The sequence below is a fragment of the Mobula hypostoma genome, chromosome 1, assembly GCF_963921235.1.
Source record: "Mobula hypostoma chromosome 1, sMobHyp1.1, whole genome shotgun sequence".
NCBI lineage: Eukaryota > Metazoa > Chordata > Chondrichthyes > Myliobatiformes > Myliobatidae > Mobula > Mobula hypostoma.
In genome coordinates this window covers 87,893,492-87,907,225 of record NC_086097.1, presented here as the reverse complement: position 1 = coordinate 87,907,225, position 13,734 = coordinate 87,893,492, and the positions used below count along the sequence as shown (strand labels likewise).

Sequence of the window (13,734 nt, the reverse complement as noted above, 5' to 3'; positions counted from 1 at the left end):
TGTTTTAACTAAGAGACACTAAATCATAATAACCTCCATTTTTAAAGTTCAGTGTATCATGATGCTATCGAGTAATAGTGACAGTACTCCAAATGTCAGGAGGGACCATAAATGCTGGGACATGATGCAATGTTCCTGTACTAGTGTACGTGAGATGGGAGGGAAGTGGATGGGAGAGATAACTGATTCACATAAAACACAATGTTTCAGCAATGCAGTGTCTATACAAGGTAAAAATCATGGAATGCTCTGTGTTTTGCATTGAACTCAAATAGTTTCAAGATGGTCTTCTCTTCCCTTCTCTTTGTAGGCAACCCTGGACTGTAAAGACAATAATTCAAAGTTATTGCCATAAACAAATATTCCTCAAGCAATTTTCCTTACAGAAATGTCTGGTTCATCGCTGCTCCTTCGCCAGGTAGTAAAAGATCAATCCTTCATTTGATTTCTCAAGCACTTTGCTTTAACATTTTGTGCTTCCCAGGTGGATAAGAAGTTTTAGCAATACAGCTTTTTTCATGTCATGCAGTTTATTGGGGCGGGATGGAAAAAGGAACGTGAGGCTACATGTGAAGACAATAACATTTAATTTGAATGTATTTAACCCAGTGAAGAGTCCTCTTTCCCTAAATCACTTCACTTTTCTTTCCTGGTACCCTGAAGGTTTTTGCCTTGAGAGCCTGTATATTCTACTGTTTTTCTCTTCCTTTGACTTTTTGTATATTGAATTTCTGTGAACTTTGTAAGCAATGTTTTAAAATGATAACTTCTAAAATAAACCTTTGAGCACTTCATGCATTTCAATCTACCAGTTGTATGAACTGGCCCACATTCTCAAATCATTTGAGTTTGCCATTTTCCTACTGCCTATGCACTGCCCATGAGGAAAGTACTTGAGAAAATATGCTTTCTGGAATTCATTCCCTTGGCTTTGCTTCCTCTTCCCTTCCTTTTTTATGAAAGGAAACTCACCCCCATGAATGCAAATTAGGATCTTTTTTAAACTTGGGCATTCCCCCACTCAGCCTTCTTTGTCAAGACAATATAATGTCACGTCAAAGAATGTGGCAGAACCTGAGCTCCAGTAGTAACTCAAAAATGTAATGAGTACAAACAACCAAGAATAAAAATACATCCATTTTTTAAAAACAGATTGAGGTATACTGAGCCCAAGATTCAATTTCAGGAGCTGCAAAGAAGCTGTTTAACTAGCTGAACGTGAGGCTGTTTCATCAAACGTCAACATGTCAAATCGAACTCTGTTACCTCGAAAATCACTGCAAGGGTTTCAATAATTCTCTGTGTATTAAGAGTTGGAAGCATCTATAAACCTTCACAGTTTGTTCTGCACAACAAGTCTTTAATAAGAATGCTGAAGATGGAGGCATGGGGGGTGAGGAGGAGAGATCACTCCTATTATGCTGGCACAGACATAAACCTGGCACATAAGAAGTTTTAACTTGTTTACCTGTCCATGTTTGACTGGCGAAACGTGGTCCACAACTTCCTGCCTCACCAGTCTCCCACTGGGGCTATCTCTGAGTGCAGATGTTACCTTCGATACCGACGGGATATGCCAAGTTGGCTCTGAAATATATTTCAATACTTTTTTTAAAAAACCTATTAGAGGATTTCTTCTTCCTCTGACCCAAGTGTGATTTGTAAACATTCCCAGCTTTAATTAGACTTTAAACTGGCATAGCAAGGAAGCTGAAGGAGCTGTAATCTCTACTACTGAAGTTATACAGAGTACATTCGTGTTGGAAATTGGATCCAGAAACTGCTACAATTATAATTTCAGATGCTGCAATTAATTAATAGAAGCTTTTGAAAATGCATTTAGCAGCAGTTTTGTGTGAGCTGTTTGCAAGTCCCAGAATTGAAAAATAGGTCAATCTCAAAAGAACTACAACTGCATTTTAACCTCTGTACAAAGGAATATTTTTCCAAAACTATGATCAAAATAGAATAGTTCATTGTAGCAAAGAATGTGCATTCTGTGGATCAATGAGGCAACATTTTGGAGAACCACAAGATGACAAGGTAAATACAATTAAGACGGCAAATGCTAATTTTTCCGCAGATGCAGAAGTAACAAGTATCATAAGAAATATACTGATAGTCCATTCAATCTGTGTACATTCCTTACCAGAGCAAACACTCTGGACTCCAAAAACTACCTCACATCAGAGAGGAATGGGCTGCCTCATTAGTTATTCAATCTTAATTACCTACTAATGATCAAACACTTCCATGTGTCTCAGCATTAGTATTTGCAAGTAAACCGTGAGCTGAGATACAATACGGCTTTTGTTTCAAAAATACTTCTAATTTGTTAATCTTATTACGTAATAAAAAATTAATGCAAAGTTTGAAAGATATGACAACCTTTTAAAGTGCAATCAAACCTGTAGATCTGTTTATTGAACCAAATCAAGGATTCCTCATTGCAATATTTAAAAAGAAATTCAGTACCTGACTAGGTTATCTTACAAACAATCACAGCTCACCAATCTCATTCTCAGCATTTGATGATTTTATTTCAGATTTATGCCTGAGGCAGTGGGCTGTGCTGTTTTCTCCTCAGTTCTGCCTTGAACATATTGCTCTGGGGTAAATATATTCTAAAACTAGTGAGAAAAAGAAATACTGGAAGATAGTTCAGCTGATTCTAAAAGCTGAAATACGGTCAGTAGTTTCAATAATGCAAAAATATATACCCAATTAAAATGTCTTTTTTGTTCAATTTCATTGATATGAAATGCCCAGTTGCAGCAGGAAATTGAAATTTATGCAGGAAAATATTTTAAAAATTATTCATATTCACAAAGAATGCAACAGGACAGTACACTCAGACCCCACGTAGCGCTGATTCATTACAACATGGTTATTCAATTCTTCATTGAAATTTTTAAAATGACACTAAATTTATTCTAAACACTTAAAATTTCTCAAGAGCAGCTGCGATTACAGTAAATATTCAATCAGCCAATGAGAGCGCTTCAGATACGCTCTGAGCCATTCACAGCCAATCATGTATTACTTCACGCTCTGCCTTCCCTGCATGTGTAAACACTCTTACTCACTCGCTAATTTATTCCTTTTTTCACCCATAATGTCTGGAAAATGGCAAGCAACTTCCAGTAAGGGTGGTACATCTAAGATATCTAGGAAAAGCATTAGCACGGATGTGAAACTGCAAGTGATAAGGTATTTGGAAGCTGGTGAGCGTCAGGTTGATGTTGGCGCCTCTTTGAAATTGGTTACACCAACGATCAGAACTACTATATAAAAATGCAAACAAGATAAAAGCTTCTCCAATTAGTACCCCAATGTTATCATCAACGAAAATGACTTGTTCAAGGAGCCGTTTGCTTGAAAAAACTAGAAAATTGACTAAATATTGGTGGATGACCAAATACAACGAAACATGCCTCAAAGCTAGCTGATGATATTGGAAAGGTAAGAAGCATCTTCAATCATATTCAAGAAGAATGTCGGGAGCATTCACAGCCAGCAAAGGTTGGTTTGATAGATTTAAGCATCGCAGTGACCTCTTTGGTGTATGCATCTCTGATGAAACGGCAAGTGCAGACAGCAAGGCAGCCCAGGATTTTCCTGCAGCACTGAAGGGCATAATTGAAATGGATGATTATCCTCCTGAGCTGGTCTTTAATGTGCATGAAATGGGTCTATTTTGGAAAAGAATGCTTTCTCGTACCTTCATCTCCTGAGAAGAGAGACATGCACCTGGGTTCGAGGCTGTGAAGGACCAGGAGGCAATGCTAAACATGACTTTAGGTTAAAGCCTATGATTGTGTGTCACGCTGAAACACCATGAGCAATGAAAGGCATTTAAAGTTAAGTCCATCAGTGATTTGGAAATCAAACAAGAAAGCCTGAGTGACAATTGAGATTTTCCAAAGTTGGATTGTTTCACACTTTGTCAAGCAGTCAAGTGGTATTGTGAGGATCATGACCTTAAACATAAAGCATTGTTGGTGCTTGATACTGCCCCAGGCCACCCTGAAAATCTTGACATGCTTCGGACCTGCATTCGTGAAGCACCCAACACCACCTCATTACTCCAACCAATGGATCAAGGAGTAATATCGGATTTTAAAGCCTACTACCTTCCTCGCACATTCAAACAACCTGCAGAGGAAACAAAAGGTCAAGACAAACAATCCATCAGGCCATTTTGACAACATCATGAAAGCTGAAGACAATATCAAAGCAGCCTGGAATGAAATAACTTCAAACTTCATGAACGGAGCGTGGAAGCAGCAATGGCATCCTAGGATTTCAGGCAGAACCAGTCATCCAAAACATAAGGCCAATGAAGCAGGATTAGAGGATGTTATTATGATGGCAATGTTGAAGAGTTACTGCATCCTCATGGTGAGAGCTTTAATAATGAAGAGCTTCAAGAATTCATAGAGCAACTCATCTTGGGTGAAGCTGAGAACATGGATAGAGAAGAGATAACACCAGCGAGAAACATCACCACAAAATTCCTCAGCACTGGTATCACCATGATCACCCGAATCAATAACGACCCTGACTGGGAGCGAAGCAGTAAGGCAAAGAGAGATGTTCTCGACACAATTCCCTTCTACTGAGAACTGCTTTACGAGAGGCAGTCAAATCTCAATGCCTACTTGAAGAAGCCGCCGAACTTCGAGGAGGACCTACAGCCTGGTCCTTCCTCTATAAGACGTAACCACCACCCACTTCCCTCAGCTGCTGCTGCGATGTGCGATGCGAAGGTAGTAGGCTTTAAAATCCGATATTACTCCTTGATCCATTGGTTGGAGTAATGAGGTGGTGTTGGGTGCTTCATGAATGCAGGTCCGAAGCATGTCAAGATTTTCAGGGTGGCCTGGGGCATCATCAAGCACCAACAATGCTTTATGTTTAAGGTCATGATGTACAAGTTAGGCCCATTTGCCTGTTTGTTACTCCATGAATTACAGTGTACACATAAAATAATATACCCTACATCTCAGGTTCAATATTTTTTAAAATCAGGCACACGTGTCCATTTACGTAATGTTTTAATGACCTCACATAGCACTGATTCACATGGTGCTCCACCTCTGAGTGAAGCGGGGTCTGAGCGCAATATGAAAAATAAACCAACACACATCAAAGTTGCTGGTGAACGCAGCAGGCCAGGCAGCATCTGTAGGAAGAGGTGCAGTCGACGTTTCAGGCCGAGACCCTTCATCAGGACTAACTGAAGGAAGAGTAAGTAAGGGATTTGAAAGTTGGAGGGGGAGGGGGAGATCCAAAATAATAGGAGAAGACAGGAGGGGGAGGGATAGAGCCAAGAGCTGGACAGGTGATAGGCAAAAGGGGATACGAGAGGATCATGGGAGAGGAGCTCCGGAAAGAAAGACAAGGGGGGGCCCCAGAGGATGGGCAAGAGGTATATTCAGAGGGACAGAGGGAGAAAAAGGAGAGTGAGAGAAAGAATGTGTGCATAAAAATAAGTAACAGATGGGGTACGAGGGGGAGGTGGGGCCTTAGCGGAAGTTAGGGAAGTCGATGTTCATGCCATCAGGTTGGAGGCTACCCAGACGGAATATAAGGTGTTGTTCCTCCAACCTGAGTGTGGCTTCATCTTTACAGTAGAGGAGGCCGTGGATAGACATGTCAGAATGGGAATGGGATGTGGAATTAAAATATGTGGCCACTGGGAGATCCTGCTTTCTCTGGCGGACAGAGCGTAGATGTTCAGCAAAGCGGTCTCCAGTCTGCGTCGGGTCTTGCCAATATATAAAAGGCCACATCGGGAGCACCGGACGCAGTATATCACCCCAGTCGACTCACAGGTGAAGTGTTGCCTCACCTGGAAGGACTGTTTGGGGCCCTGAATGGTGGTAAGGGAGGAAGTGTAGGGGCATGTGTAGCACTTGTTCCGCTTAGACGGATAAGTGCCAGGAGGGAGATCAGTGGGGAGGGATGGGGGGGGATGAATGGACAAGGGAGTTGCGTAGGGAGCGATCCCTGCGGAATACACAGGGGGGCGGAGGGAAAGATGTGCTTAGTGGTGGGATCCCGTTGGAGGTGGCGGAAGTTACGGAGAATAATATGTTGGACCCGGAGGCTGGTGGGGTGGTAGGTGAGGACCAGGGGAACCCTATTCCTAGTGGGGTGGTGGGAGGATGGAGTGAGAGCAGATGTACGTGAAATGGGGGAGATGCGTTTAAGAGCGGAGTTGATCGTGGAGGAAGGGAAGCCCCTTTCTTTAAAAAAGGAAGACATCTCCCTTGTCCTAGAATGAAAAGCCACATCCTGAGAGCAGATGCGGCGGAGACGGAGGAATTGCGAGAAGGGGATGGCGTTTTTGCAAGAGACAGGGTGAGAAGAGGAATAGTCCAGATAGCTGTGAGAGTCAGTAGGCTTATAGTAAACATCAGTGGATAAGCTGTCTCCAGAGACAGAGACAGAAAGATCTAGAAAGGGGAGGGAGGTGTTGGAAATGGACCAGGTAAACTTGAGGGCAGAGTGAAAGTTGGAGGCAAAGTTAAAAATGAAAAATAAACCATCTTGTTTCACTGTCAAAGGATAGAGCAGGTACAGATCTGTTGAAAATCTGGGTGAAAAATGCAGAGAACTATGAGGTGTTCATTTTTGAGGATCAAATGTAAGAGGGAAGTACAGTATATAGTCAATGCCTTGGAAGCATTAATGAGGGATCTTCAGAGGCATCACAAGTGGATAGAGTGGTAAAGAAGGTGTACAACATGCATGACTTCATTGGTCCAGGCACTGGGTAGAAAAGCTAGGAAGTCATATCGCAGCTTAGGTTTGGCCACATTTAGAGGAGTGTGTGGGCATTTCTGGTCACTGCGTTTTTGGAAGGATGAGGAGAGGCTTTAAAAAAGGTTCACCAGTACATTGCATGGAGTGGAGTGTAGAAGGCTGACGTGTGACTTAGAATGAGTGAATAAATTTATTATAATGAACCTGTAATATTATTGTAATAAACCTGATTTTGATTCTGAGATGCATAGACAGGATAAATGGTTGGAGGCTTTTTCCCTGGCTGTAGTTATCAAATACTAGAGGGCATAGGATTAAGGTGGGGGGAGGAAAGGTCAAAGGAGATTTATGAGGCGTTTTGTTTTTTATTACACAGGGTAAGTGGTAGGTCCCTGAAGGGCTTTGCTATGGGAGATGGTAGATGCAGATATAACAGTAAAGTTTAGGAGACATTTAAACAGATATGTGAACAGGCTGGAAACAGAGCGATATCGGGCAGATGATACTAGTTTAGATAGGTACATAATCAGCAGAGACATGGTTGGGCAAAGGGCCTGTTCCTTAGCTGAACTATCCTATGTTCTGTGAGTATATTTTCTGAATGCTGAGTGGACAACAGCACAAAGTATCAGCTAATAGGCATGCATACCCTGAACAAAGGATTATAATATACTCTATATCATAGTTTATTTTTAATTTCAAATTCCTGCTTCCTCCCATATTATTGGCAAAGAAAGCCCAGGGACATTTTTCAGCTGTGCCCTTTGCTAGGGCAAGGGTAAGAACGGATAAAAGACTACTTCATTCCTGAAAATAAAGTTGAGGGCTATCAGCAGGAGTTTTCACTTCAGTCACCTGTGAAACAAAGGAAACTGAAACATCAGCAAATGCAAGAGGCTGTTAAGCGATCCAATCCCAGCATGCTAACAATCATCGAGCAACACACAATTTGCCAGAATCTCAGCCTTCATTCAGCGGGTGCAAAAAAGAAGGACACATTGCAGTGGTAACTAAGCAGTGAGAGAGTTGGGGTTTCAAGTCATGTGAACTGGCCTGATAAACTGAAGCCATTGATGCAATTCCTTTTGTTAATGTGGAAATATCCAATATCACTGATTAGTTCCCATGTTGATGGAGATGGCTGAAAGGCAGAAGGAGGGATGTACAGTGCAAGTAGAGCTATCTCAAAAATTGGAAGCCAGTGTACATACAGCCCAAAAATTTACTAAGAAAACTTGCTAAATCCTCACAGAGTGTAAACCCCTTCCCCTCTGGCTACAGGATGTTCGGCATATTTCCAAAACGGAGACAACCATCAGTAACTGGGCTTGTCACACACTGCATAACATTCTGCGGATTCAGATTTTTCCCTAAGATTCACAGTTATCAGCACTGGAAAGTCATTTAAAAGTTTAACAGCAAGTTCTGTAGCATAAAATAATTTCAACACAAATTAAAAAAGCATTAATTCAATATTCAAGGCATCAGTTCCATTACAGTTATAAAATCAATGCACATATAATTAATTATAAATATTTAAACATCACCAGCTAGAAATTCAACCCTGGTTGCTTGTTAAATGAGATGATATGGCACAAGGCTGCACATAGCACTCTGTCTCAGGAATTCAAATCTGGACTTGGATTGGACTGACTCCAACGATGAAAACAAGCACAAGCTGATATGTTTGCAGTGATCATAAATGAGTTATCCACCACTTTCTTTAATAGAAAATGTTCTGCTGCCTCTAAGAAGGAATGATTAATCCTTCCAGTGTAAACAATTGGAAGGTTTTATTGGGATCTGAATTACCAACCAAAATGACACACATTAAGCAACCATATTGGAAGACTCATAATGTGCATTTACAGGTTGGGCTACAAAGACCAAGACAAATTAATTACAAAACACTGCTGCTCAGCAGCGGATGATTAAACACAATCACTATTCCTTAAAAATAAAGCTGACGGACAAATACTTCATTAGAGCAGAGTGCCATCGGTATAAGCTGATCGATGACACTGTTGACTTTTCCAAAGTCCTCTGTTGTTGAGTGCAATTTAAATAATAAACCTGCATCATTAGTTGCTGGGTGTTGCAGAGCCACTTCGATGGCTACAGATACACAGCAGGGGGATGGGTGGTTTTACATTCATTATTGTCATCACAATTACCATGAATCTTCAGAGCTAAACTCCACCCTGTCAAACACACTGCAATTTGATGCACATGATAATGACAGGCTTTTGCAGACAGAACAGATGGTAGGTCAGAGAATAGGGAAAGAGAAGAAAGGGAACATGAGAACACCACATGTAACTAGAAACGTGTTTTAATATTGAAATAAGGACAAAAGCCTTTTGGCAATAGAAGACCCTTCAAATATTTGGAATAAGTTTAGGATGCTGGCTTGTTCAAGCTCTCAATACTGAAATGCATTTTCACTTCAATAACTAAACCCATGGCCAAAATTTAAAAGTAATACAGCATGGAAGCAGGTCCTTTGGCCCACAATGAGACGGCGCTGACCATTTATACTAATCTTAATTAATCCCATTTTATTCTTCCCGCATTCCTATCAATTTTCCCCAGATCCTCCCACTCAACTGCACAAGGGTCAATCTCAAGCTGTCAATTAGCCTATCAGCCCCCATGCCTCCGAGCTGCAGGAGGAAACTGAAGCAGGTGGAGGAAATTCACACCATCATTGGGAGAAGCTCCACAAACAGCAGCAGAGATCAGGATTAAACCCAGACCTCTGGAGGCTGTGAGGCAGCACTTCTACTAGTTACACCACTGTGCCGCTCCGAAATACTTTATACTTTATTGTCGCCAAACAATTGGTACTAGAACGTACAATCATCACAGCGATATTTGATTCTGCACTTCACACTCCCTGGATTACAAATATTAAATATTATAAATATTAAAAAGTTAAAATTAGTAAATATTAAAAATTTAAATTATAAATCATAAATAGAAAATAGAAAAATGGGAAGTAGGGTAGTGCAAAAAAACCGAGAGGCAGGTCCGGATATTTGGAGGGTACGGCCCAGATCCGGGTCAGGATCCGTTCAGCAGTCTTATCACAGTTGGAAAGAAGCTGTTCCCAAATCTGGCCGTACGAGTCTTCAAGCTCCTGAGCCTTCTCCCAGAGGGAAGAGGGATGAAAGGTGTGTTGGCTGGGTGGGTCATGTCCTTGATTATCCTGGCACTGCTCCGACAGCGTGCGGTGTAAAGTGAGTCCAAGGACAGAAGATTGGTTTGTGTTATGTGCTGCGCCGTGTTCACAATCTTCTGCAGCTTCTTTTGGTCTTGGACAAGACAACTTCCATACCAGGTTGTGATGCACCCTAGAAGAATGCTTTCTACAGTGCATCTAGAAAAATTAGTGAGGGTTTTAGGGGACAGGCCAAATTTCTTTAGTTTTCTCAGGAAGTAAAGGCGCTGGTGGGCCTTCTTGGCAGTGAACTCTGCTTGGTTGGACCAAGTCAGGTCATTTGTGATATTCACTCCGAGGAACTTAAAGCTTTTGACCTGTTCCACTTGCGCACCACCGATGTAAATTGGGTCATGCGGTCCGCTACTCCTTCTGAAGTCAACAACCAATTCCTTCATCTTGCTGACGTTGAGGGATAGGTTAATGTCTTCGCACCATGCCTCCAGGTTCTTAATTTCCTCTCTGTACTCAAACTCATCATTACCCAAGATATGGCCTACAGTCGTTGTGTCATCAGCAAACTTATATATTGAGTTTGATGGAAACTTGGCTACACAATCATGGGCATACAGTGAGTACAGCAGGGGGCTAAGTACACAGCCTTGTGGGGCACCGGTGCTCAGAGTGATTGTAGAGGAGAGCTTGTCCCCTATTTTTACAGCCTGGGTCCTGTCTGTGAGGAAGTTGAAGATCCAGCTGCAGATCTGAGTGCCAAGGCCCAGGTTCCAGAGCTTAGTAATCAGTTTATTTGGAATGATGGTATTAAAGGCAGAGCTGTAGTCAATGAAAAGGAGCCTTACGTATGCGTCTTTATTCTCCAGGTGTTCTAAGGAGGAACGCAGGGCCAGAGAGATGGTATCTGCCATTGACCTGTTGCTCCGGTAGGCGAATTGCAAAGCGTCGAGGTTGACCGGTAGGCTGTGGTTGGTGTGTGCCATAACCAATCTCTCAAAGCACTTCATAGCAATTGATGTCAGAGCCACAGGTCGATAGTCATTCAGACATGCCACCTTGCTCTTCTTTGGCACTGGGATTATCGTTGCCTTCTGAAAGCACGAGGGGATCTTAGACTGAAGCAAGGAGCAGTTGAAGATGTCAGCAAACACTCCAGCTAGCTCGCTTGCACAGGCCCGGAGAACCCGTCTGGGCCGCCATCTGGGCCCGTCGCCTTCCTTGGATTTATCTTCAGGAAGGCTCTTCTAACATCCTCCTCGGTGACGATGAATCTCAATGCCACCAGGTCCGGTTCATCCGGAGGGAGCGGGACACTCCACTTCTGTTCAAATCTTAAGTTCATCAGGAAGAGAAGCGCCACAGTTATTGATATTCCCAGCCTTTTCTTTGCGCCCAGTGATTTCATTTAGACCCTGCCATAGTCTACTGGCATCCCTTTGGTTAGCCTGGGCTTCCAACTTGGCTCGATATTGCCTCTTGGCACCCTTAATGGCTTTCCGGAGTTCACGCCTGAATTCTGTGTTGCGACTGGTATCCCCGGACCTAAAAGCCACAGCTCTAGCCTTTAAAAGGGAGTTGACCTCATAATTCATCCAAGGTTTCCAGTTAGGGAATATCTGGATCATCTTGCAAGACACACAATCTTCCGTGCATTTCCAAATAAAGTCCGTGACAGCTGAGGCATACTCATCGAGGTTAGCTGCCGAGTCCTTGAATACTAACCAGTCCACTGATTCAAAGCAGTCACGGAGGACCTCATCCGTTTCCTCCGTCCAACGCGACACTACTTTTGACACCGTGACCTCCTGCTTCAGTTTCTGTTTGTAAGCCGGGAGGAGGAGTATGGCCTGATGGTCCGATTTTCCGAAGCGAGGTCATGGGACGGAACGGTAGGCATCCTTGACTGCTGTGTAGCAGTGGTCAAGTATATTCGGGCCTCTAGTGGGGCAGGAGACATGTTGGTATAACTTTGGCAGCGCCTTTCTGAGGTTGGCCTGGTTAAAGTCCCCGGCTGTAATGAGCAAAGCCTCTGGATCCCTGGTCTCAAGTTCACTGATGTTGGCATACAGTATGTTCAGAGCCTGGTTAAGGGGGGGGGGGGTGGAATGTAGACCTATGTCAATATGACGCTGTCAGTAGGTGAATTCCCGTGGCAGATAGTAGGGACGACACTTCACCGATAGGTGTTCCAGGTCCGGGCTGCAGGAGCTTGTCAGTGCCACTGTGTCTGAGCATCACCCAGTGTTGATCAGTAGGCAGACACCACCTCCCGTCGTCTTGCCCGACCACAATCTGTAGATCACTCATCTAAACACTTCATATTAAACATGTCAGCTAATAAGCTGGTAAGTAGACTTTTTATTATTGTTTACAGAATAAGACACCAACTAAGAAAGTGGGTGAATGAGTAGCAGATTCAATTTCTCTCAGACAAGTGCGAAGTGTTGTGCTTTGGGAAATTAAACCAGGTCTGGACTTAAACAAGAAAGGGCAGGGCCCTGGTGAGTATTGTTAAGCAGAGACCCAAGGGCACATTACATAGGTCCCTGAAAATGGTGACACAGGTAGGTAGGGTGATGAAGAAGACGCTAGGCGCAGTTGTATTAATTGATCAGGCTACTGAGCACAAGAGTTGGAACATTATTTAACAACTACACAAGATGTTGATAAGACCACATGGAGTAATGTGTGCAGTCCTTGTCACCTTGCTGTTGCAAGAACATCATTAAGCTAGAAGGGGTGCAGAAAAGATTCACAAAAATTGGGCTGGGAACGGAGGGCTTAAGGAAGGATTGAATAAGCTGTGTCTTTTTTCTCTGGAGTGTAGACAGAGCTATACAAAATCAAGAGGGTTAAAGATAAGGTGAATGTTCACAGTGGGGGAGACTAAGGCCAAAGAGCATACACAGGCTTGAGGTGAGAGTGAAAAGATTTAAAGGGGACCTGAAAGTTGACCTTAGAGAGGTACAATGTACAAAATCAAGGATGGTATAGATTATGTGAATGTTCACAGTGGAAAGATTTGAAGGGAACCTGGTGGGCAACCTTTTCACAGAGGGTGGTGTGTGCGGAATGAGATGCCAGTGGAAATGGTACAATTATAATGTCCAAAAGACATTTAGAGAGTTACAGATATTGGAACGGTTAAGAGGAATATAGGCCAAACGGAAGCAAATGGGACTAGCTGAAGTAGGTTTGATAAGTAGTTACGCATAAGGGCCTGTTTCTATACTGGACACCCTAACTAAAATTTATTTTGTAACAATTATAATTAATTCAAAGATTTCCCTTAAACTGTAAAACTAAAGACAAAAGACATAAAAGTAAGAAATATATTACATTTTTTCCCTCATTACATCTAAGGAATGTTTCTCTTACAAATTTAACATCGGTTGACCTTCGTATTCAATTGGGGTCTCAACAGCAATCAGAAATGTTCAGTGCTCCACTGTCAAGCAATATCCTACCAATTTCAATAATTATAGCTTGTAATATAACTTGGTGCTTAATTGCTACAAATTTGTGAGGGCAAAGCTGTCCAAACAAAAGTAAAATTTTCTGAGTACAATAATAAATAAGCAACTTATTCTGCAGAGATTGCTAACCGAATGGTTACACTCACTTAAAACCCTTAACCCAAATATTGATGGCCAGAGAAAGGTTTCTGCAGAATAATTGACAAATATATGTTTATTAGGAAGAGATACCATGGACTTGTGATAAGTAGATTGTACTGGAGTAACTTAAGCTTTTTTTTGAAGTCATTAATTGTGTGAGTGCTCCTAACA

General features: G+C 42.3%; 1 protein-coding gene across 12 annotated transcripts in view; it reads right to left on the bottom strand.

Annotated features, from left to right (window-relative positions):
- Positions 1 to 13,734, bottom strand: part of sipa1l1 (signal-induced proliferation-associated 1 like 1) — a 444,836-nt gene that overhangs the window by 44,468 nt on the left and 386,634 nt on the right. For all 12 annotated transcript variants that reach the window (XM_063052303.1, XM_063052359.1, XM_063052321.1 and 9 more), the window contains one exon: positions 1,469 to 1,587. In XM_063052303.1, the coding sequence (XP_062908373.1) occupies positions 1,469 to 1,587 (119 nt within the window). The remainder of the gene's footprint in view (positions 1 to 1,468; positions 1,588 to 13,734) is intronic.